We start from the raw sequence: 25,978 nt of genomic DNA on the forward strand, positions 1-25,978 counted from the left end.
CGAATAGGTAACAAACCGCAAAAAAGCGTGAACAATTTTTTGGAAGTTTTATCGGAAAACTCAGATGACCTAAACAAGTTTGTTCGCTTCGTTAGTCGACACTTGAAAAAATGCGATAGGCTCAATCAAAAGCTTGTGGGTAAATTGAAATCCGAATATTATTTACAGGCGGTTATAGCGAACAAGAGATGCAAAAATGCAATTTATCGCTTGGTCGCATCAACTGACAGCAAGGCATTGACGATACAACCGAGCTATAAAATTGAATGCAAAGCTCAAGTTCATTTCATAAACAGTTTCATAAAAATCACTTGCTATTTTCATCAGTTCCTTCATTTGAGTTCATTTTAACTTCCGCAAGACTTTCTCCATCTTTTACCTCGATTTCCATCTTCGTTTCTGGCTCCCTTTCTTTCACCTCAACGTCTTCAACTGTTTCAGAGCTGGTTCTCGTTCTCTCTTCCCCTTTTTCTTCCCAACTGTTTCCTCCTCCTCCTCCGTATTTGGAACTAGTGCGGGGGGGCTCTGACTCAGTAGGGGCTTCACTGCTCTCCTTCTCTTTGTCTCCTCCTATGATGTCCTCTTTCGTTTTCACTTCCATTTCTTTTTTTCCTCCCTCATCGTCTCTTTCACTCTTTCTCGTTACATCAGCTTTCTTGATTGGTTGCTTTTTGGCTTTCGAACTCGGACTGCTCTTCGCTTTTTCAACTTGTTTTCCATTATTCCATTCCTTTTTATCTCCTCCTTTGCTGTCTGTTTTGCTTTTTTCACCCCCGCTTTCCTTCTCAGAGGGTTTAACTTCTTCAGCCTCATTTCCATTTTCAGCCTCCTTTTTCCCATTATTTTTCGCTTTCCAACTATTGTTCGCTACTGCATCCTTTTGCTTTCTCGAACCTACTTCACATGGCGCTTTTTTCTCCTTCGATTCACTTCCACACTTTCCAGGTTCGTGACTCGCCGACCTCTTCGGCAAAGGTCTTCTTTCTGGGGTTGCATCAGCTAATGGAAAATAAGTTGTTCTCATTAATCGCTCGTAGATTTCGATGTCTTTTTGCAGGAAGCAACAAAAAATTACCAGCTTTATCTAAACACGAAAACCCATTAAAACTATCAAATTATTCTGACAGCCCGAGTTCTGGCTGGCAAACAATTCAATAAATATCAAGTTAGCTGGCCCAATGAAAAACGACCAAATTACATACAGAAAAGAAACTCTGTAAAAATGTTATAGTTTAGGAACTTAACTGTTTGAACCCATCAACATAAAAACTAAACAGTTAAAGCTGATTCACAAAACATAATAATTACCTCATCAGGGTAATTTTCCAAATAGTATTTCGTGACTTCTAGTGCAATATGAGCTGCGTCCTCATTGGGAAACCCGTAAATTCCCGTCGAAATACAACAGAAGGCCACACTTTTCAAACTTTTCTCGAGCATTCTCTCAAAACAGGATTTGTAGCAGCTTCTCAGCAACTCTGGATGGTGTCCGATTGGTCCTACTGTGTGTATGATGTAGTCTGCCGGCAGCAGACACCCACTCGTGACCTTGGCATGGCCGGTGGGGCAGGGGGCAACGCGTCTGCATTCCTCCTTCAACTTGTTTCCAGCTGCCCGATGAATGGACCCATCCACACCTCCGCCGCCCATCAGGCACTCGTTTGCTTAAACACAACTAAAACACTCTATTGAGACAACATGTATTAGTCACTAATTCCCTTTCATCCCAATGCGCTAATAGCAGTAGCAGTAATCGGGTGCGGAGGGGAGGGGAGGGGGTCTGAGACAGTCTTCTCTTTGATACTATTTTCTGGCATCCACTTTTAGCCGACCCAACCAAAAATTGTTGTACACTTAATTGTAATGTATAAGTACACTTAAAAAGAACGACGATTTTTTGCACTTTTCATTCCTAACCTAAAAGTATAAAAAGAATGTTGGCTCAATTTAACATAAATTTTGCCTGCCTGGAGTTCAGCCGAGGAGTTACCACCTAACATAACACTGAGATTGAATAGTGTTAGGGTTCGGTTTTGATCTTGCATCTACAAAAGTTCACTCACTACAGTATATTTACCTGCATTAACAATTGCGTCGATTTCCAAATGAGTTATGTCTCCTTTATACAGACACAGCCGCTCATTTATGCCATTCCTAGACTCTTCTAAAACAGTTTAGACATTATGCGCCTGAAGGGTTACAGTAACCCGCAAGTTTGTATTACACCACCCCCCCCCCCCCAAAAAAAAGATAAAATAATCAACACACACACACACACACATACATACGACGCACCTTTTACGATAGAGGCAAGAACTGGAGAAAAAATCCGACGCCCCAAAACGGACAATCAAAACCTCAATTATCTCAACTTCACTCCATATACTTTGGAACACTATGGAAAACTACTTACGAACTTACGATAAGAACTGAACAAGCTAGAACAAAATAGAAAGGTGAAATTGCGCGAGTTATACTGATATTGAAAAGAAAGTGAAAAACGATTATTTCGACTCCCCGCGTCAAGCAGATGAAAAACAGCCAAAAACAAATAGCGTGAAAATGCGAAATTTCTAATGATTAAACTATGGATTTGAATAAAGATTCAACTGTGATTAACAAACACAGATACAAGGCTGATTTAAATTATCCTGACCAAATGATTAAGACTTGAACTTTTCAAGGACTTTCTCTCAAAATATGTTGATTTCAAACCAACAATGATGAAGACACAATTAGCTGAGTATTTCAACCTACACACGGATCGTTTTTGGTTTTTTAATCAACAAAAAATACGTCAAAATCACCGATTCATTGATGACAACACTATATTAAACTGGTAACTTCGGTGCGATGTTTGATTGAATAGAAAAGTCGAATATATCTAATTTTGGGGGAAAAACTTGCGCCCACATTTTGCATAATTAATTGAATCATGAAAAATTTGCCAAAAATTTTAAGCCAATTCTGTCTTCATAATTTATTGTTCAAAGTCAACCCGAATTGAGAAAAAAGTGTTTTAAAACTCTACAATTTAATAAGTTTGTCCGGATAAAATAAAACAGTGCTGTGTAGTACTAATCTCTAATACTCGCTCTAGGAGAAACATAAGCTAAGTAATTTCTGCAGCCTCAATCATTGCCTTAAATAAATCAACGTACTGGATTTTCAATTATTGTAAATAAAAATAGAACAAAAAGCCTTGGCTCTACATACAACAAAAAAAAACAATTACATACAAACAACTAGGACAGCCGGTGACTGTGCAAGAACCACAGAATGTCCGACGATAATCTTGAAACAAAACGCTTTTTCATGTTTTTTTTTTTCAAATTAGTATTGTCTGTGATGTGAATACTTCGCGATAGCTGGAAAGCGACTGTATGGTATGAAAATTGAATTAATGATGGTTTAGTTACTGTAAATTGCGGGTAAATAAAAATAAAAAACTATGGGAGAATTAACATGTGATCAAATTATCTTGCCATTTATAACATGTTTTGTTTGCTCCAACATTGCCGCCCCCGTTGATCTTTGATCAATCTTTTCACATTTCAGATGGAGATGAAACACTATTGTCTCTACATATCGCACTATACTCTAACACTCTATCGTCCACAAATGGATATAGCTGAAGGAGGTTGAATGTCCGGCTAATATCTTGTTCATTTCTGATTGCTTTCATTTCTTCGTCGAAAGGCTGCTCCTGAACGTCTCGTCTCGTACAGAAGAAAGGTTTCGTCCTATTTTTCGAAGCTGATTACAATCGTCGGTTTTCTTCTTCAGAAGTTTCGGGGCGAATTTGCACCTAAAGCCTGATTACAATCGTCGGTTTTCTTCTTCAGAAGTTTCGGGGCGAATTTGCACCTAAAGCTCCAATGCGTAGAGCTTTACCAAAAGATCCCCATCGTTCCAAAACGAAGATTTTTCCGCTCTTTGTCTGTCCTGGTTGCTTTTGCTGCTTGCATGGTTTCCTCCCCGCCAGCTGCCTGAGTGAGTAGGATGGTTTCGTCGAATGACAGTTTGAGCTCGTTCTTCTCTTCATTTGCTTCGAGAATTGTTGATTGTGATGAAATAGAAACTTCATTTGTCTGCAACCAAGAGGGCGCTCACCACCAAAGCTGCAAATTTTGTAATTCAGCTGCTGCTACTGGTCGCTTTGTATGATCGGCTGGGTTTTGATGAGTCCAAACGTGTTTCCACTTGTTGGCTGGCAGCATCTGTTGAACTTTGGCAATACGGTTGGCCACAAAGGTAGAGTACCTGTTTGGAGTTGATCTGATCCAAGCAAGTGCTATTGTTGAATCAATCCAGGCGCTGACATCTACCACCAACTGCAAAGTCTGGATTGACTTCAAGACACATCAGGAGCATGCAGCCCAGAATCATTGAACAAAGCTCAAAACTTGGAATAAAAACTGTCTTCCTTGGTGCAAGTAGTGATTTGGCGGCTAGCAAGGAAGTGTGGATTCCTGCGTCTGAAGTTGTTCTGGCATAGATAGCTGCTCCATTAGCCACCTCCGATGCATCGCAGAGGAGATGAAGATCGACTTGTTGAAAGCTGTCCTTGGCCAAGTAACGAGGTACTGCCAGGGAAGACAAAAATCCTAAGCTATCCATCCAGTGTTGGAATTGGTTCGCTATATGTGCCCCAACATCATCATCCCATTACAAATCCCCATCCCAAGTTTTTCGATTAGACTATTCGGCATTATCGTTACAGGTGTGACTAGTCCAAGGAGATCAAAAAATCGTCCCAAGTTGCTTGCTATCATCCGGCGAGTGATTGTGGGTCTTCGAATGCTCTCGAGCAAAGCTAATGAGCTGTTCTCAATCATTGTAGATGTGTTTCTGTGTTTCTTTCTCTTCTTTTTAGCGCGATTTAGCTGACCAGAGGATGCTGGGTGAAGTCTTGTTTGTGTTTTCTGTCAATTCAACAACTTTGGGTGAAACTCTTGATATTTGTTCCGGAAATATCTTGGGACTCGTTTGAAACGCGTCCTTGCCCTTTTTGAGGGGTTGGTTTTGGAATTTTTCACTGAAAATTTCTTTCGAAATTGATCACATTATGGCTCTTGTGAAATCGTCTTGATTTTCGCAAAATTTTTTTAGGAGGCATGCTGATGATTCTTGTCAGTGGGGCAAGCCAGTGAAGTGTGCTCATAGCCGGTTTGCTCTCGATTTTTGATTTTTTCGGTCAGAAAACTTCGTCCAAAAGTGGCCACTTTTTGGCTTAAATCGCCCTCGAAACTTGAAAAAGTATTTTTTGACTCTGATTCATGAGTAGTCGTGTTGGGTCAATCACGGTGAATGCAACTGTCAAGTTTTGGTTGCTCTTTGTTTTCTTTTTTAGCCTTTTTCAAGCGTCAGGAGTTGACCCGAGTGTGATTTACGACCTTGGCAAATCTGTCCTATAAATACTTTTATCCTTGGCAAAAATCAAGGCGATACATCGAGCATCTACTGAGGTCTGAATGCACTTGGTCCTGGTTTCCAAAGGTTCCTCCATCCTTGTCATCTGGCGGGGGAAACTTGGCCACATTTTTGACTTTTTCGGCAAAAACTGGAATTGCTTCAAAATAAAGACTCAAGACTTTTGCTGGGAATTGATAAGGTTTGTGGTGCCTTGGGGCATGCCTATAGGCTTCACTAAGCCCAATTTATCCATGCACCGTTACTGGAAACAATCAGAAACTGGATGCCAATTGAGCCCAAGAGTTTTGACGCTGTGGTCGTTTTCTACTAAGAATAACTCTGTTTTCATGCAATTTGTCGAATAAATCGTTCATGACAACCTTGATGTTGCTTGCCCAATGAGACTCTGGCGCATTATGATGGCTTGTTCCTCAGTATCTGTACCACCAATGTAATCGTCTCGCGAAATGCTAGCTTTGTCTGTTCATCTTCTGTTGTGTCGGCGGTGTCTGACAAGACTCGTATGGCGTGAAAGCTACTTGAAACTATACGGTAGATGGCACGTTTCATCCGGTACTTTTCAATTGAATCCTCTTCTTCTTTTCTCCACTAGAGCTGATGTAGATTTCTGTCTTTAGGGTGTAGTTCTATTTGCCTATACATCTTGGTGATGTCAACAGATAAGCAATTTTGAAGAATCGGAACCGGACAAGGATATTGAAGAGGTTTAGCTGCTGCTTCGGAACATACAGTAGACAATCATTCAACGACTTTCCATTTTAAGTTGAAAACAGCTCTGCACTTTGTTGTTGTTGCGTCCTTCTTCCAAACTGCACGATGAGGCATGATGTACTTCCCGACTGACAGAAATTGATCTGACAGAGGTACCTTCGCGATATGGCCAGTGTCAGTCAACTCTTGGAAGAAGTCGTTGTATTGGTCCTAGGCTGCACGGTTCTGTCGTAGATTCCTTTCATTAGAAAAGAATTGCCGGAAAGCTTTGCGTGCTGAGTGACCAATATCGGGCAACCATTCATGGTTGATTTCGTCATAGATCCCCTGTGAATTGTTGATTGGCAATCTTATCATAGCTCGTTCGTCTGGGCCATACATTGTAATCTGATCGAAGTGTCGGATACACTCAAGTTCGTTGGATGCGTGTTGGGATTCTGGAGATGGAGGAATATCTGCAATTTCCCAGAATCTGTCAAATGTGGTGGACTGGCTGTCAAGGAAGTTGATTGCATATCGTGGCGAGTGTCTTCGTGTTGTGACTGTGTGATCGGTATCAGCGACACCTGAGATTGTCCCATTAGCAGTATAGTTCCTTCCTTTACATTCCTTGACTTCATAATGTGCATGTAGACGGATTGTCCAAGCAGGAGATCAATTGTGTTGTGCGTGTCGAAAGCTGGATCTGCTAAGTCGTAGTTGCTGACATTTTGTAGGTCTGTAACTGCGATTCGGGTGTTTGGATGCTCGTGATGTTGTCCAACACCACACAAGAAACTTTGAAATTGTTGACAGATTTTGGTAGAATTGGGAGATTCATTCGACCATGGGTAGACATAGCGTTCTTCTGGTTCACTGTAATTATGCCATCCGAAGCTTCTGTTGGTTTGATGCCAACACGGTGCATGGCCTGTAGGGTAACGACATTCGTCTGAGCACAATTGTCAATGAGCGCCCTCAATTGATAAATTCGACCGTTCTGAGATCGAACTTTGACGTTTGCCGTTGGAACTTCGGTTGATCTAGAGAGCATCTATTGTCGCTGCGTTATGAGGACTGGGCTGACTAGAATTGCCATGAAGAATTGTGTGATGCTTCTTTTGACATGTCTTGAACAGTGATGTTGAAGGACAATGCTGAATGCTGTGCAGGTAGACAAGCAATTGAAGCACATCCTATGCTGCTCACGAAATTCTTTCTGATGTTGTCGTCAATCTGCATTTCGCACACTGCTATATTGGATGTCACTCATCGAAGGTTTGAACTTTACACTGTGGTAAAAGAAAAACCCTTCTTATGAGATCGGTCTTTTTTGTCAAGAACATCTGCTGCTCACGCTCTGGCTTGTGGGGTCTTGAATTCTCTGTAGTCTAAGAACACTATGATTCGATCGAAGTCAAGAGCTTCAGTCCCATCATTTGCAGTTTCACATGCCTTCTGAGATTCAGGATGAAGATTCCCGATGACAAGGAAATGCCACAAATCGTTTTCTACTGACCCTTCGAATGCCTTGATGGACTGCGAAGTCTCATTGACGACTAAGTGTAGCTGACAAAGCTGAGACACATTCTCCATTCGAACTGCAGTGAAGCCGTGAATTCGTGACAAAAACTTTCAGAAGATGACTCGATCGTTTTTGTATCTCTGCTCTAGCATTGAAGCGCTACCTCAGAGTTGCTTTCTGTCATCTCTAAAATCATGATGAGTTTGGAAGCATGGCTCGTCAAGCAACTCTTGAAATACATCAATTTTTGAACCGGTGCCAGCTTGTCATTGTCATGGACAATTGATTGAAATTGATCAATGAAGCTTAGTCAGTCAGTGAAATCGCCACTGAAGATAGGCAGATTGATCTGCGGCAACCTTGGTATAATCCTTAAAGATTCAATCTGCATAGTTGCAACAGGGTTGATGAGCTGAATTGATGCGGCTATCATTCTCTTGGCGGTTTGTAGAGTTTGGCGAGAAGCCTGCTGTGTGTTCTAACATTGATAGAATACTTGATCGTATTCTGCATCACTGGTGATAGCGTCAAGCAGCTCGTGATTAGCAAATGAGGATTGAGCCAATCAATGCTCAAACCCGGTTGTTTCATCGCTTAACTCATCTTCGTTACAATTGAGGCTAGCACAACGGTCTCTGACTTGAGAGAAATTTGCCGTTTCAGAACTCGCAGACAGTTTCTTTGAGCTCGTTCAAGCTTCTCCATAGCTGATGGAGTTAGACTTTCTGTAGTAGGCTCAGCCAGTGAGCTTAGTTTCCTTAGGTTATGAGGCAGACCACAATGAATACTTCCCGATAGCTGGAAAGCGACTGTATCGTATGAAAATTGAATTAATGATGATTTACTTTTTGTAAATTGCGAGTGAATGAAATGAACAAATTATGGGAAAATTAACATACGAAGATGGCGCTAAAAACATAATAAGCCTGCTCGCTTCCTTTACTCGCTCGAAATTCGACTACAAATCAAAAACTCCAAGCCGTTTTTTTCGATACTGGGACATATTTTGAAATTTTTAAAAAAAATTATTTGAATCAGGACTGAAATGGCTTTTGCATGATATATCACTCCATCCAATACGATTTGCGGTACAGCCCTCTCGCTCACCTCAATCGCTAGAAATGAAACCGAAAATCTAACTTCAAAACTGGTTTTTCTCGAGACAGGGAATTTTTTTAAATTCTAAACAGTCGTTCAAATAATAACTGAAAGCGCTTTCATTTGATATGTGGTACTTGGTTTTGTGTGGAAAACAAAAATAAGAAAAACGAAACACCAGAAGACAAAGTTCTTCCCCATTTTCAACGGTCGGAAGAAAAACAAAACTTGCAACCTAAGATGAACTTGCAACCTAAGATCAAGACCGGAAAAGTGTAATCGTAAGTAAAAACAAAAGGCAGAGGCGAAGCAGAGCTTCGCGCCACTTGCGATGCAAAAACTGTGAGTCAAGAAAAATTATCAAAAAATCATATTACAAAAAGATTGCTGAACCATTTTTTAAAATTACACAAGCAACAAAATCAGCCTACCTATATCTTACTTTTTCAACCTGCCTGCTGCACTGATGAAAGAACAGAATTCATAACTCTGATTTGAGTTTGAATAAGGAAATGAAAGACATGAATACCGAACAATACTATTCATTTTTTAAGAATCCTAATTAATTAGAAACACAATAAATGGGATCTGAAAAAAATAAAAACACATCACAACACTAGCGACAATGAAAAATTTCGCAAAACGTAGGAAAATTAATTCCAAAACAACTCAAAAACGTATCTTTTATTAGTTCAAATAGATCAGTAAAAAACGATTGAAACTTTATTTCAAATTATCAAAAACATTAAATTTAAATATTTCTGGTTTCCTGGCAATTCAAGCTTACCTGATTCTCGTTTTTCTATTGAAACAGCTACTTTTCAAAAGAATATGTGCTAAAAAGCAGTGAGAAAACATTTTCAATTGTTGTAGAAGAAATTTAGAGAAAAATAAGCAAAAAAAAATGCGGAACTCAATTACCTACACCAGAAAAATATAATAAAAACAGCTGATTGTACAAACAAAAGCTTAAAAGGTTAGGACCAAAGTTATTGTGCAAACTAACATCAAAAACGAAAAAAATTAATAAGAAAAAAATCGAACATTCTAATTTTTTCACTTTTTATGTTTTCACTTTTATTAAGAAGGGTCTGAGAAATTGATTTAAATTTGTCGGAAAAATTTTGTATGACTTCATCCCTTCTTTTAAAAACTAACAAGAACTAATTGAAAACAGAAATAATCGGAAAATAAGGCGAAGGAATTACAGCCGACACTCACCTGCCGAAAAAAACCGAAACTTTTTGGCAGAAAAAATACTATTAAAGGAACTCATAACAAGCACAAAAAACATATACCTAACATGCACGTGCTAAATGCATCTTTATATCTGTGCAGTGAAAAATGTGCGAACGCACGAGCGAAGTGTGTGGACAAAAAAGTTTACGGGAAGATAAAAGTCTAGTAATCGGTTGCCATACCCTTGCTTATCGCAAGGGTAAAAACATCTACTCAAATTAATGTCAGACAGAGGCTAAGCTGAGCTTCGCACCACTTGTGCAACAAAACAAGAAAGCCACGGAATCTAATTTTTTTAAATTCAAAAATGTCGAAAAAAAAATAGATCTATTAAAAAGAATAAGGCTAGTTTCCAAACAAAAAGAAGCCAGGACACTGTAATGTAGAAATCGCATCGGAAGAAAACGTATCAAGCGGTAATAAAGTCAAATGTACCCCTCGCCCTCAAACTACAACAAATTTATTCGCTCGTCACATGAAATAATATGAGGCCACTAAGCCGAAATTATAAAGGCCGAAACCTATTAAGCCGAAAAAAAACTTGACTTAGATGCGAAGCTGATCTTCACTCCACTTGCGATACAATAATCAAAAGAAAGCGCCATGACGCTCAAAAAGAAGTAAACTGAAGTTTTTCGAAGAGGTCCTAGTTAAAGTGAACTTGGGCATTCAAAAACAGGTGCAAATTCTCATCGATGTCAAAATTACTATTGGAAACTTCAAGTAAAAAAATCGGTTAAAAAGCCGACAGATTTAAAGCCGACAGCTAATCATCAGCCTGAACTTTTTGGTAAAAATTCCAATTGGGCATGTAGCGCCCACATAGGATCCACGATAGCTATTTAAGTAGCGTATGCATAGTGGGCCAGAAATATTGGAAACTAAACCGACGGAGCTTAATTCGACAACTCTTGAAGCCGAAAACCATCAGCAGAAAATCAATATCGAAATTCTATAATTACACATACAGTTGTTTGATTCTAGATATAGCAGCTACCAGTAGTAACTAGAACCATGTAGTTAAATCTGAATTTTCATGAATTTGAGCATGTCAGCATTGTCATAAGTGATTCAACAGATTTTGTTAAAGTAGCTGTTACCCTAATTGCAGGCGTAAGAAGCCGAATACAAAATTTAAGACGACTAAAAGGTGATTAAGTATCCATAGCCCCGTAATCCACACACAAAAACTTTTTTTGCTAGAAGGATGCATTATGCGGCAACTAAGTATCAAGCAAAACAGGAAGAGAAAAACAGAAAAATGACACTCTAAGAAATCGAGTTGGTATATTACAACCAATACTAAAAGTAAACTTCAAATATGCAAGATATTCAAAATGCTAACATGCCCAAAATATGCCTGTTGCTGTAAATTTGTTGATAACAGAGGCTTCCAGGAAATGAGTCCGGATGAGTTATGTGAACAAAGTTATTTACAGGAAAAAAGCCTGAGTGTTTTATTGCAATACCCTTGCTTATCGCAAGAAAACAAAAAGTATGGATTTTCTTGATACACTAATAACAGAGGCTCAAATCTTGTGGAAATAAAAATGTACATCAGAAATTGACTAAATAGCTTATCAAATAATGTTAATTACTGCTTTGAAACAGTTTAAACATCAAAAAAATTTCGTTACTCAAAAATCAATCAAGCTAGCGGAAAAAATTGTTGTGGTCAAAGCCACCTAGTCACTGAGAAAAAAAAACAGTTCAAAAAAAAGGTAGAAAGAACTACCACAAAATATTTTGATGTTTGACTCGAGTAAAAATCGAGTAGAGGAAAACATGCCACGAAACAAGTGCCCGCGTTAATACGCATTCAGACCGAAATATTTCAGCTGCACCAACAGCCGACGGAGCTTGAGCCGCCTCTTGTTAAAAAAACTGATGTTGAGCAATTAATAAGTTAATCAATTAAGAATATCACTGTTATGTACCTGTCGTGTTTTGTCTACTCCACCTTGTCAGTTGTTTTTCTGTTACAAATTTATCCCCACACAAGTATCGTTTCCTCCTCTCCTCTCTCGACTGCGCTCGTCCCTCGTGATGATCTGGAACGAATCGATTTCGGATGTTTTGAAAAAGAAAACATGTTTTAGGCCAGGGTTGCATATAGGATTTGTATTTTTTCTCGACTTTTTTTTCAGGTCGACCAAATTGATTTTCTGAGCTATCCCAAACCACTTTAAAGACCCTAATTTGACCAAATTTTCTATGCCGCAAGCAAATTTTTGAAAAGGCCAAAAAAGGCGTTTTTAAGCGCTTTTTAGAAAATATCGACCAAGAAATCGCGTTTTTCGGCGCGCGCTCCCCCCTCAAAATTAGTATAGACTGGCGCCAAAAGCGACTTAAGAAAAATTTTCAAGTCAGTCAGCCAAATATGGATAACTCAAAATAGTACAAAGGGGGCACCCTTTGGGTCGGCAGGTGGTCGAATCCCTTGGGGGTGGGGGTGGTGTCCGCCACTTTCACTAAATCCGCTACTGATATTGAATAACATACCTGAAACATGTCGTCTCATGGACGGGGGGCTGGTCATCGTTTGAGAGTGAGGCGCTGGCAAAGACTCGTTTTTGACCATGTGCAGTGCCTGTCTGCTGCCACCAGATGATTCTGCTGAGGACCCACTTTTAGGACTGGCTCCTTCCGAAGGCATTTTGGAAGCTACGAATAAGAATATACCTCGGCGAAAAGCTACACGAGTAAACATATGTAATTACGAAGTCGTCATTTCAAGATGTTCATTTTTCAGTCTAAAAATTTGAACGAAATTTAGACAGAGGCGCAGTGAAATTTCTGACTGCTTGCCATGTAACACAACACAAACATATAATTAGTAGCAAAAAGTTCGGACAGACAGAATTAATTAAAATGAGCAATCAGTGTTTTTCGACGCTTTTTTGCATGCAAAATCTGAAGCCGAACAACCTTGAATTTTTTGTCAGACCAAATTCAAAATGCGAGATTGTCGGATGTCCGATGATTATGCTAGCCTAAATTTTAAATACTGCGATGAACATCCAGATTTTACTATAAAACAGCTAGACGCTTCGGATGCAATTGCGCGCCGTGGCAACAATCTCATCCACCCCCCCCCCCCCTCCCTTCCCTTACTGTATTTACTAAATAATATCCACCCCTGTAAATAAATCAGTAAATTCGCACTAGAGCATTGTATGTAAATTCGAATTTTGCTGCATTCTGATTGGTCGAAAGTTCGCTGCCAGTAATCTAATTAACAATCTCCTCCCCTTTCTTGAAAGTGGGGATTGTTAAGTAGATCCCGTAACTCGGCTTTATGAACTTTCGATGTTATGTTCATTTCAGTTTTAATTTCAGTTGATGTCTAGACAGTTGCTCTTTTTAATTAATTCTGTTTGTCCGAACTTTTTGCAACTCTCTAAAACAATCGGAAATAACAATTATTCATAAAATTTTTAGCATAATATTCAGCATGCAATATACTTTGGTCAAAATTAGAATGACCTTGAATCAAATTTGACCTTGAGACTCTGCTTGTGATTCTGTTCATACCAACTTTTGCTTCTTTTTATTCATTGAGGTTTCAAGAAAACTTGTTAACGATTTCAAAAAAATAGCATTTATTTAACTCAGAACTTCTTGGACGCAAAAATTGATATTTAGGACTAAATCTATGTCTGAGGGTCGCCTGAAAATTCAAATTTGCATGCAAATCAGTTGATACAATACAATTTCATTAAACCTTATGAACTTACAGAACAAAGAAGGTACTGAAAGCGCTCTTACGAGGTAGTAATGAAGGATCGACTGAACTATTGCTCTACAATCGCGCGTTTATTAAATTTAGAGATTTGAAACGTCGCTGAAAAGACCGTTTAGGACTGGCTAGCTATGCCAAATGATACGATTGTAACTCCGACTTTGAGATGCCAAACATATGATTTCGAATCTGAATTTATCTTGAATGACTGGAATGATCTTGCGACCGGTGATTTTAGCAAACAGAGATTTTGAACCCTATGGGAATTTTATTTCATTCATTTTGACTGAAAATGTAACTAAACTATTTGTTTATCAATCGACTGAGGTTGAATTTTGTTTTTCAACAAATTTTGTGTTTTCGTTTGACAAGAGGTCAAAAACCGGGTGCAAGGCGACTTATATTTGATGAGAGCATATATAAATGTCAATGCTATCGTAAGAATGGAACACAGGATCTGGTGATTTTCGCTGGGTTCAAGAAATCAGGGTTTGTGATTTTAATGAAAAACTCATCTCCAAATTGCAAATAAACAAAGTGACAATCATGATGACAAACAAGCTTCTCGAATAAGTTCGGTTCGAAACAAACCAAATAGAGAGGTGAGAATAAGAAAAGCGGTCAAGGAGAGTTTTCTCGAGATGTTTCAACAAACAAAAAAACAGCCAAAACAAGAAAAATTCTCAGCTCCACGTTGTTCAGCTCACATGCGTTACAAGCAAGCATTTTTCTTGCTCTTAAAAAAGCGGTGCACCCCACCCAACCAAGTTTTTATCATAAACTACATAAGAGGAGCGACAAAAATTTAACATCTCGTTCAGATATACTTATTTTATAGTTGTGAACATTTTTCACTACACGTAACTCGAAATTCTGCAGGATTTGCCAATATCCGTTAAACCTATCACAAAAAAATCTCCTGGTTTGATCGTGTTCTACTAAATCTATATTAATGCTTTCTTTGCAGCTTGATGAACTTTTTTTTGCCAAAACGCTAGAATTAATCGACTGCTTGTCATCATCAATGTAATAATGAATAAAACACTTGAGTTTTGAGATTGTTGATATCGGATATTCAATATCAATGCATTGAATATAATATCAGACCAAATTCAAAATGCGAGATTGTCGGATGTCCGATGATTATGCTAGCCTAAATTTTAAATACTGCGATGAACATCCAGATTTTACTATAAAACAGCTAGACGCTTCGGATGCAATTGCGCGCCGTGGCAACAATCTCATCCACCCCCCCCCCTCCCTTCCCTTACTGTATTTACTAAATAATATCCACACCTGTAAATAAATCAGTAAATTCGCACTAGAGCATTGTATGTAAATTCGAATTTTGCTGCATTCTGATTGGTCGAAAGTTCGCTGCCAGTAATCTAATTAACAATCTCCTCCCCTTTCTTGAAAGTGGGGATTGTTAAGTAGATCCCGTAACTCGGCTTTATGAACTTTCGATGTTATGTTCATTTCAGTTTTAATTTCAGTTGATGTCTAGACAGTTGCTCTTTTTAATTAATTCTGTTTGTCCGAACTTTTTGCAACTCTCTATAGCATCACACTTTATGCGGCCTAAATTATCAGCAAAGTCTCTAAGTTTGAAAAGGAATTTCAAAAAACTAGATCTGTCTAGCTTTATCTGCATTTCTCCACAATAAAAATAAATTCAATCAAAACAAGCTGAGCAAATTTATTGATTGTTAAATGCTTTGACCAAAGACAACACAACTCTCTGCAAAAGAACCACGAGGCCCAACCAACAACCATAGGCCCAACATGTTTCTTCAATCAAGACGAGGCTTTTTAATGGAGCCCTCACTGTTCCGCATCATCTTAGCGCCAGGGATCTGTCTATAATGCCTCTTAATGCAAAGACGAATACAACCCAACCATAAAAGGACAATATGCGACAATATTTGCATCAAGAATCTCAACAGCGACTAGTATCGGATGCCATCTCGGTGGTTGGGTGCACCTCACACTCACACTCACACTCACACTGACACTCACACACACACAACTGCCAAATCAAATCAAAACTGGAGTCAACAAGTGAACATCGAACCAGCCAACCTCTAATGGAACCCAAATCTGCGGACTTCAATATCCTACAAATATATGCAAACGGAACACGACACTAAATTAGACAACATAACACATTACATAATTCACCACTCCATAGAATTATTATCCTTGGAAGAAACCCTGCAAAATGAATCAGACCAAATTTGAAATCCTCTTGAATTTCAGGTAAATGCCCAGATCCGATTTCCAAGAGACAAAGGACGACGAATTGCCTTCATCGCAAGCAATTAAATTAGGTATGAAAACTTAATAATTCCCCTACTAATGACGCCGACATTGAACACAATACTATTTGAATTAAACACTAAAACAGCTTCATTAATGTTGATGGAGAATACATCCATCTCACATACACCAGCTGCGATCCACCCAACCCAAAACGCCTTCCGTCAAACATCTAGAATATGAGGACTATTTTAGGAGATATCAATTTGCATAGCACGCAGTAGTCTTCAGAACTTAATAAGGACAAGAGAGAAAAATTAATGATAATGATCTTACCACTCTTGTTTTGTTTTCAATTAAAATTTGCGCCACGACCAGGGCTGTCATATTGTTAACTAAAACGTTTTTAACATGTTAACATGTTAATTATATGAAAAAAACACGTTAAAAACAAAATTGAGTTTTAAAATCACTCATTGAGTTGTTTAAAGAGAAAAGCCAGCTTTCCAGCCTTCTCGACGCCCAAAGAACTTCGGAGTTTTCCATAAGTGAGTCCGAGAGTTGAGAAACACCGCTCCAATCCTGCACTGGAGGAGATAGCATTGGCCAGTCTCGATGCATAGTCGACCAATTCTTTCGAGAATCCCAGTCGAAGTCCACTTCTCCACCAAGCTTCACTCTCGACCTTTTTGTAACCCTCAGCAAAAAGGTATTCGTTATAGGGAGGAACTTTTGCCATGTAATTTGTGAGCTCCGGCATGATATTTTCACCAGCCGTTTCACGGATGTAGTCGATGGCTTGTCTTGTTTCATCCGGATTCTGGTCCTCTCCGGCATACTTGTGATCGAGCAAATTAGCCGCTAGGACGACGGGTAGAATGGCCTGCTGAACTCGCTTAGCGACGGCACTTGCATACTGAATTGGTGCTTGTCCGGCAACATTTTTCCAGAGCTTGAATGTTTCCGACAAAGTGCAAGAATTTTTCTGCAAATTGTCCAACGTAACCCCGAATGCTTGTTTGACGCGGCATTAAACGGAGTGTTGGTTGCGATGAAATATCGAGTCACAAGGATATCGCTCTCATGCTGCCTCGTGGGATTAGTGGAGATGACATTGAGAGCTGTCTGTCTCTTCTTTGGAGCCGGCGGAGCAGATGATGTTGTAGTGGCAGAAGATGTGGATTGCTCCTGGATGTCATCGTCATCGTCCACATTCCGGCAATCCCTCATGTGCTTCTCCATGCGTGCCGCATTGTTCACAACCTCAAAACCGCAGGTCTTGCATTTGGCCCGTTTAACGCCGCCAACGATAATCTCTTTGAAGCTGTACCACACGTCTTTCTTCTGCCGCGGCATGACACAATCTGAAATAAATATTTGTTAGTGTATGACGCATGCTGTTAGTACATCATGTGTTAAAAACAATGGTACCAATAGGTGTTATTAACATGTTAAATATAGGTCTGTTAATAACACCTTGTTAATAACATGACAGCCCTGGCCACGACTCGACTGACTCTAGACTTAAAGGTGAAAGCCTGGCAATGAACGCTAACTGGAGCAATGAGCTTATATCAGGTCCCATTATGTAGCTATAATCATCACTAGTGGTGCAAAATTCGTTCCAAAATAGCCTTCGAATGTTCGTCAGCAACATTCGAACCTTTTTCGAACGTTCGATGTTTCATTGGATTTTTCTGTATTCTGGAGAATAAAACTTAAATCAATATTTAATTGAAAATTTTCCAATTTTCAAGCTGAATATTTTGCATTATTACACGATCTCCAGTAAGTGTTGTCCTTTTCTTGGTAACAACGTTTCCAGCACTTCTGGAAAAAAAACGCTCAGACGAGGCACTCAGAAAACTTTTTGCATCGAAGTAGTAAGTCTTGAATAATAACGGAGGTCAAATATTAGCGAATGCTCTAGTGCGAGAAACTTCAGAAGATTATCGTCGAACGAATATTGGAAGACTCGGTTGCATCACTCATCATCACTCTCATGTGACCCAGTAAAAACAACTCAAAAACACGCAGGTCAAAGAGTAGCGAATGTTCTAGTGCGAGAGCGTTCGGAAATTTATCGTCGAACGACAGTTGGAACATTCGGTTGCACCACTCATCATCACTGATGTGACTCAGTAAAAACAACTCAATAACACGCCTGTCAAATGATAGCGAATGTTCGCGAGAGCCTTCGGAGGTTTATCGTCGAACGAAAGTTCGAACAATTGGTTGCACGACTTATCATCACTCTCATGTGACCCAGTAAAAACAGCTCAAAAACACGCATGTCAAATAGGGAATGTTCACGAGAGTTTATCATTGAACGAATGTTCCATTATTCGGTTGCATCACTCATCATCACTGTCAAGTGACACAGAAAAAAAACAATTGAATAACACGCAGGTCAAATAGTAGCAAATGTTCGCGAGAGCCTTTGGAGGTTTATCGTCGAACAAATGTTGGAATATTCGATTGCATCACTCATCATCACTCTCATTTGACCCAGTAAAAACAACTCAACAACATGCAGGTCAAATAGTAGCGAGTGTTAGCGAGAGCCTTCGGAGGTTTATCGTAAAATGAATGTTCGATTATTCGGTTGCACCACTCATCATCACTCTCATGTGAGCCAGTAAAAACAGCTCAATAACACGCAGGTCAAATAAAGAAAACTCGCGAGAGCCTTTGGAGGTTTATCGTTGCACGAAAGTTCGATTATTCGGTTGCACCACTCATCATCACTCAAGTGAAACAGTAAAAACAACTCAAAAACACGCAGGTCAATTAGTAGCAAATGTTCGCGAGAGCCTTCGGAGGTTTATCGTCAAACGAATGTTGGAATATTCGATTGCATCACTCATCATCACTCTCATTTGACACAGTAAAAACAACTCAACAACATGCAGGTCAAATAGTAGCGAGTGTTAGCGAGAGCCTTCGGAGGTTTATCATCAAATGAATGTTCGATTATTCGGTTGCACCACTCATCATCACTCTCATGTGAGCCAGTAAAAACAGCTCAATAACACGCAGGTCAAATAAAAGAAAACACGCGAGAGCCTTCGGAGGTTTATCGTGGCACGAAAGTTCAATTATTCGGTTGCACCACTCATCATCACTCAAGTGACCCAGTAAAAACAACTCAAAAACAAGCAGGTCAAGAGTAGCGAATGTTCTAGTGCGAGAGCGTTCGGAAATTTATCGTCGACCAAAAGTTGGAATATTCAGTTGCACCACTCATCAACACTGATGTGACTCAGTAAAAACAACTCAATAACACGCCTGTCAAATGATTGCGAATGTTCGCGAGAGCCGTCGGAGGTTTATCGTCGAACGAAAGTTCGAATATTTGGTTGCACGACTTATCAACACTCTCATGTGACCCAGTAAAAACAGCTCAAAAACACGCATGTCAAATAAGGAATGTTCACGGGAGCCTCCGGAAGTTTATCATTGAACGAATGTTCCATTAGTCGGTTGCACCACTCATCATCACTGTTAAGTGACACAGAAAAAAGAAACTCAATAACACGCAGGTCAAATAGTAGCAAAAGTTCGCGAGAGCTTTCGGAGGTTTATCGACGAACAAATGTTGGAATATTCGACTGCATCACTCATCATCACTCTCATTTGACCCAGTAAAAACAACTCAACAACATGCAGGTCAAATAGTAGCGAGTGTTAGCGAGAGCCTTCGGAGGTTTATCGTCAAAAGAATGTTCGATTATTCGGTTGCACCACTCATCATCACTCTCATGTGAGCCAGTAAAAACAGCTCAATAACACGCAGGTCAAAAAAAGAAAACTCGCGAGAGCCTTTGGAGGTTTATCGTTGCACGAAAGTTCGATTATTCGGCTGCACCAGTCATCATCACTCAAGTGACACAGTAAAAACAACTCAATAACACGCAGGTCAAATAGTAGCGAATGTTCGCGAGAGCCTTCGGAGGTTTATCGTTGCACGAATGTTCGATTATTCGGTTGCACCACTCATCATCACTCAAGTGACACAGTAAAAACAACTCAATAACACGCAGGTCAAATAGTAGCGAATGTTTGCGAGAGCCTTCGGAGGTTTATCGTCAAACGAATGTTGGAATATTCGATAGCATCACTCATCATCACTCTCATTTGACCCAGTAAAAACAACTCAACAACATGCAGGTCAAAGAGTAGCGAGTGTTAGCGAGAGCCTTCGGAGGTTTATCGTCAAATGAATGTTCGATTATTCGGTTGCACCACTCATCATCACTCTCATGTGAGCCAGTAAAAACAGCTCAATAACACGCAAGTCAAATAAAGAAAACTCGCGAGAGCCTTCGGAGGTTTATCGTTGCACGAAAGTTCGATTATTCGGTTGCACCACTCATCATCACTCAAGTGACCCAGTAAAAACAACTCAAAAACAAGCAGGTCAAAGAATATCGAATATTCCAGTGCGAGAGCGTTCGGAAATTTATCGTCGAACGAAAGTTGGAATATTCAGTTGCACCACTCATCAACACTGATGTGACTCAGTAAAAACAACTCAATAACACGCCTGTCAAATGATTGCGAATGTTCGCGAGAGCCTTCGGAGGTTTATCGTCGAACGAAAGTTCGAATATTTAGTTGCACGACTTATCAACACTCTCATGTGACCCAGTAAAAGCAGCTCAAAAACACGCATGTCAAATAAGGAATGTTCACGGGAGCCTCCGGAAGTTTATTATTGAACGAATGTTCCATTAGTCGGTTGCACCACTCATCACTGTTAAGTGACACAGAAAAAAGAAACTCAATAACACGCAGGTCAAATAGTAGCAAAAGTTCGCGAGAGCCTTCGGAGGTTTATCGTCGAACAAATATTCGATTGCATCGTGGAATATTCGATTGCATCACTCATCATCACTCTCATTTGACCCAGTAAAAACAACAATAACATGCAGGTCAAATAGTAGCGAGTGTTAGCGAGAGCCTTCGGAGGTTTATCGTCAAAAGAATGTCCGATTATTCGGTTGCACCACTCATCATCACTCTCATGTGAGCCAGTAAAAACAGCTCAATAACACGCAGGTCAAATAAAGAAAACTCGCGAGAGCTTTTGGAGGTTTTTCGTTGCACGAAAGTTCGATTATTCGGTTGCACCACTCATCATCACTGAAGTGACACAGTAAAAACAACTCAAAAACACGCAGGTCAATTAGTAGCAAATGTTCGCGAGAGCCTTCGGAGGTTTATCGTCAAACGAATGTTGGAATATTCGATTGCATCACTCATCATCACTCTCATTTGACCCAGTAAAAACAACTCAACAACATGCAGGTCAAATAGTAGCGAGTGTTAGCGAGAGCCTTCGGAGGTTTATCGTCAAATGAATGTTCGATTATTCGGTTGCACCACTCATCATCACTCTCATGTGAACCAGTAAAAACCGCTCAATAACACGCAGGTCAAATAAAGAAAACTCTCGAGAGCCTTCGGAGGTTTATCGTTGCACGAAAGTTCGATTATTCGGTTGCACCACTCATCATCACTCAAGTGACCCAGTAAAAACAACTCAAAAACAAGCAGGTCAAAGAGTAGCGAATGTTCTAGTGCGAGAGCATTCGGAAATTTATCGTCGAACGAAAGTTGGAATATTCAGTTGCACCACTCATCAACACTGATGTGACTCAGCAAAAACAACTCAATAACACGCCTGTCAAATGATTGCGAATGTTCGCGAGAGCCTTCGGAGGTTTATCGTCGAACGAAATTTCGAATATTTGGTTGCACGACTTATCAACACTCTCATGTGACCCAGTAAAAACAGCTCAAAAACACGCATGTCAAATAAAGAATGTTCACGGGAGCCTCCGGAAGTTTATCATTGAACGAATGTTCCATTAGTCGGTTGCACCACTCATCATCACTGTTAAGTGACACAGAAAAAAGAACCTCAATAACACGCAGGTCAAATAGTAGCAAAAGTTCGCGAGAGCCTTCGGAGGTTTATCGTCGAACAAATGTTGGAATATTCGATTGCATCACTCATCGTCACTCTCATTTGACCCAGTAAAAACAACTCAACAACATGCAGGTCAAATAGTAGCGAGTGCTAGCGAGAGCCTTCGGAGGTTTATCGTCAAAAGAACGTTCGATTATTCGGTTGCATCATCACTCTCTTGTGAGCCAGTAAAAACAGCTCAATAACACGCAGGTTATATAAGAAAAACTCGCGAGAGCCTTTGGAGGTTTATCGTTGCACGAATGTTCGATTAACAATTGCACCACTCATCATCACTCAAGTGACACAGTAAAAACAACTCAAAAACACGCAGGTCAATTAATAGTAAATGTTCGCGAGAGCCTTCGGAGGTTTATCGTCGAACGAAACTTGGAATATTCGATTGCACCACCCATCATCATTCTCATGTGACCCAGTAAAAACAACTCAATAACACGCCTGTCAAATGATTGCGAATGTTCGCGAGAGCCTTCGGAGGTTTATCGTCGAACGAAAGTTCGAATATTTGGTTGCACGACTTATCATCACTCTCATGTGACCCAGTAAAAACAGCTCAAAAACACGCATGTCAAATAAGGAATGTTCACGGGAGCCTCCGGAAGTTTATCATTGATCGAATGTTCCATTAATCGGTTGCACCACTCATCATCACTGTCAAGTGACACAGAAAAAAAAAACAACTCAATAACACGCAGGTCAAATAGTAGCAAAAGTTCGCAAGAGCCTTCGGAGGTTTATCGTCGAACAGATGTTGGAATATTCGATTGCATCACTCATCATCACTCTCATTTGACCCAGTAAAAACAACTCAACAACATGCAGGTCAAATAGTAGCGAGTGTTAGCGAGAGCCTTCGGAGGTTTATCGTCAAATGAATGTTCGATTATTCGGTTGCACCACTCATCATCACTCTCATGTGAACCAGTAAAAACCGCTCAATAACACGCAGGTCAAATAAAAAAAACTCGCGAGAGCCTTCGGAGGTTTATCGTTGCACGAAAGTTCGATTATTCGGTTGCACCACTCATCATCACTCAAGTGACACAGTAAAAACAACTCAAAAACACGCAGGTCAATTAGTAGCAAATGTTCGCGAGAGCCTTCGGAGGTTTATCGTCAAACGAATGTTGGAATATTCGATTGCATCACTCATCATCACTCTCATTTGACCCAGTAAAAACAACTCAACAACATGCAGGTCAAATAGTAGCGAGTGTTAGCGAGAGCCTTCGGAGGTTTATCGTCAAATGAATGTTCGATTATTCAGTTGCACCACTCATCATCACTCTCATGTGAACCAGTAAAAAAAGCTCAATAACACGCAGGTCAAATAAAGAAAACTCGCGAGAGCCTTCGGAGGTTTATCGTTGCACGAAAGTTCGATTATTCGGTTGCACCACTCATCATCACTCAAGTGACCCAGTAAAAACAACTCAAAAACAAGCAGGTCAAAGAGTAGCGAATGTTCTAGTGCGAGAGCATTCGGAAATTTATCGTCGAACGATAGTTGGAATATTCAGTTGCACCACTCATCAACACTGATGTGACTCAGCAAAAACAACTCAATAACACGCCTGTCAAATGATTGCGAATGTTCGCGAGAGCCTTCGGAGGTTTATCGTTGCACGAATGTTCGATTAACAATTGCACCACTCATCATCACTCAAGTGACACAGTAAAAACAACTCAAAAACACGCAGGTCAATTAATAGTAAATGTTCGCGAGAGCCTTCGGAGGTTTATCGTCGAACGAAACTTGGAATATTCGATTGCACCACCCATCATCATTCTCATGTGACCCAGTAAAAACAACTCAATTACACGCCTGTCAATTGATTGCGAATGTTCGCGAGAGCCTTCGGAGGTTTATCGTCGAACGAAAGTTCGAATATTTGGTTGCACGACTTATCATCACTCTCATGTGACCCAGTAAAAACAGCTCAAAAACACGCATGTCAAATAAGGAATGTTCACGGGAGCCTCCGGAAGTTTATCATTGATCGAATGTTCCATTAATCGGTTGCACCACTCATCATCACTGTCAAGTGACACAGAAAAAAAAACAACTCAATAACACGCAGGTCAAATAGTAGCAAATGTTCGCAAGAGCCTTCGGAGGTTTATCGTCGAACAAATGTTGGAATATTCGATTGCATCACTCATCATCACTCTCATTTGACCCAGTAAAAACAACTCAACAACATGCAGGTCAAATAGTAGCGAGTGTTAGCGAGATCCTTCGGAGGTTTATCGTCAAAAGAATGTTCGATTATTCGGTTGCACTGTTGTGCAGCAAAAGTTGGGAAACAAAAAATCACCAATCCGACTGAATAAAACTAGTGATTCGCAAAGAAAGTAATTTATTTCATGAGTTATAGATAGAATTCAATTGATCTTAGTTAAATGCGGTTTTAAATAAGTAAATCAGTTCAATCGTAGAATTAGTTCAAGTAGAAAGCTGAGATGTCTTTTTTTTAGGCTTCAACATTCCGCCTCACTTGAAGTGTCTTCAATTTTCAGATCGTTATTATGTCTGGATATGACTACCCATTTACAGTGTATGAGACGAAGGAGAGGAAGAGTAGGGCGGAGTCGGGTAGAGCACCACGTCTGCCTCCACATGGCGAGGTGCGAAGGTCCAGTAGGCGGGGCGCTGTCGACCGGGAGGACCTGCAGGGTTTCTTCGATGCAGTGACCAGAGGAGATCTGGGTTTCACTCCGATTCCTGTAAAGTCGTTGGATGAGATCCAGTCTTCAAGGAAGGAAGCTGCAATCGTGGATAGGGCAGTTCTGCGGTTTCCGAAAGCTGAGACTGTGAGTAGCATTTATTCCATTGTATCATAGTAGTAGAGTATAGCGGGTGTGCATCAATTGTTTTTGTTTTAGAAGCAACTTAGAGGTCTTAAACGTATTAGTGACCTCAGCGTAGAAGGGTCATTGTGCACTGGCTGGTAGCAATGATTCGGAGATGGGGTTCACTGATGCTGCTAAGTATCTGAGGAACCTTGGTTCTCAGCAGAAGAAACTGGTCCGCTATGGTGTTCTTGAGAAGGGGAAAAGTTTGTATCTTCCATATGCGTGGTGCCATGCAGTTCTGACTCTCTGCGACGAAGAGAGGGTCTGCTGCATGTACTATGCGGAGATGCAAACTCGACTTTCCTTGGTAGCATCTGCGTGGAAGCGCTGCCAGCAACACTGCAGGGTCAATAAGCGAAGAGGACCAGATGACAGCGAATCGCATGACAGCGAATGACTGTTCAACAGTAAATATGTAAACAATTATTCAATAAATCAACTATATGTGACTGCACCATAAGTAAGGAGTATACAAGTGAAGTATCAACGGTACGAGTCATGAGCGAAAGTTTGTCCTAGCTGTTTTCAGACAATAATTACATTTTGGGTCATGAGTGTATAACCTCATACGAATTTTTAATGCTGGGAATTTACAAAATTGGGAATTTACATGAAAGTGGTCAATATGAACGATTCAGACCATAAAGTATTGCATAGGGGGTAATTTAAGTTCCTACTTTCAAAAGGGTCATGGGGGTACTACCACTTGAAATTTGAAAACTGAACATTTTTGATATTTTTCGATTTATAGCACTAAAGTTCTTGTTTTAAATGAACTGCACATTGGATATGACTTGGTTGTTATACTGGTAGCTTCCGCAGCTTCGCGACTGGGCATATTTATTCACCAGTTGTGGTCTTCACTTTTACCACTCGAACAATTGAGTCATTTCCAGGATAAACTTCTATGATTCGTCCAGTTTTCCATTCTAGCGGTCGTTCATTGTCTTCGGCAAGTAGGACTAGGTTGCCAACTTTAAATTCTGGGCCATCCGTGAACCATTTTTTTCCGTATTTTTAGCGTTATGAGGTAATCCCTTTTCCAAACTTTCCAGAAATCCTTGATCATATTCTGTAATAGTCGATATCGTACATTGGTTGAAAGTTGGATGTCAGCAGAAGGAAGAGTTAGCAATGA

General features: G+C 40.0%; 1 protein-coding gene across 2 annotated transcripts; it reads right to left on the reverse strand.

Annotated features, from left to right (window-relative positions):
- Positions 1 to 121: 121 nt before the first annotated feature.
- Positions 122 to 13,919, reverse strand: LOC134841251 (ADP-ribose glycohydrolase MACROD2-like). 2 transcript variants are annotated; one of them, XM_063857108.1, is made up of 6 exons: positions 13,757 to 13,919; positions 12,491 to 12,652; positions 11,926 to 12,039; positions 2,078 to 2,164; positions 1,309 to 1,664; positions 122 to 1,084 (listed from the first exon to the last, which is right to left on the reverse strand). In XM_063857108.1, the coding sequence occupies exons 2-6, from the start codon at positions 12,642 to 12,644 to the stop codon at positions 308 to 310; spliced, it is 1,488 nt and encodes a 495-aa protein (XP_063713178.1). In that variant the 5' UTR covers positions 12,645 to 12,652; positions 13,757 to 13,919; the 3' UTR covers positions 122 to 307. The 2 variants fall into 2 exon arrangements, with proteins under 2 accessions (XP_063713178.1, XP_063713177.1); XM_063857107.1 differs by having other exon boundaries at positions 13,726 to 13,919.
- Positions 13,920 to 25,978: the final 12,059 nt, after the last annotated feature.

This window comes from Symsagittifera roscoffensis, chromosome 3 (assembly GCF_963678635.1).
Source record: "Symsagittifera roscoffensis chromosome 3, txSymRosc1.1, whole genome shotgun sequence".
Lineage (NCBI taxonomy): Eukaryota > Metazoa > Xenacoelomorpha > Acoela > Convolutidae > Symsagittifera > Symsagittifera roscoffensis.

Excerpts from the sequence above, each read along its gene's own strand:
- LOC134841251 (XM_063857108.1), bottom strand. The coding sequence starts at position 12,644 with ATGCCTTCGGAAGGAGCCAGTCCTAAAAGTGGGTCCTCAGCAGAATCA. Across the intron at positions 2,165-11,925 it reads GAGTAGACAAAACACGACAG|AAGAGTCTAGGAATGGCATA; the intron begins GTACATAACAGT and ends AAACTGTTTTAG. Across the intron at positions 1,085-1,308 it reads TGGAAAATTACCCTGATGAG|ATAAAGCTGGTAATTTTTTG; the intron begins GTAATTATTATG and ends TTTCGTGTTTAG.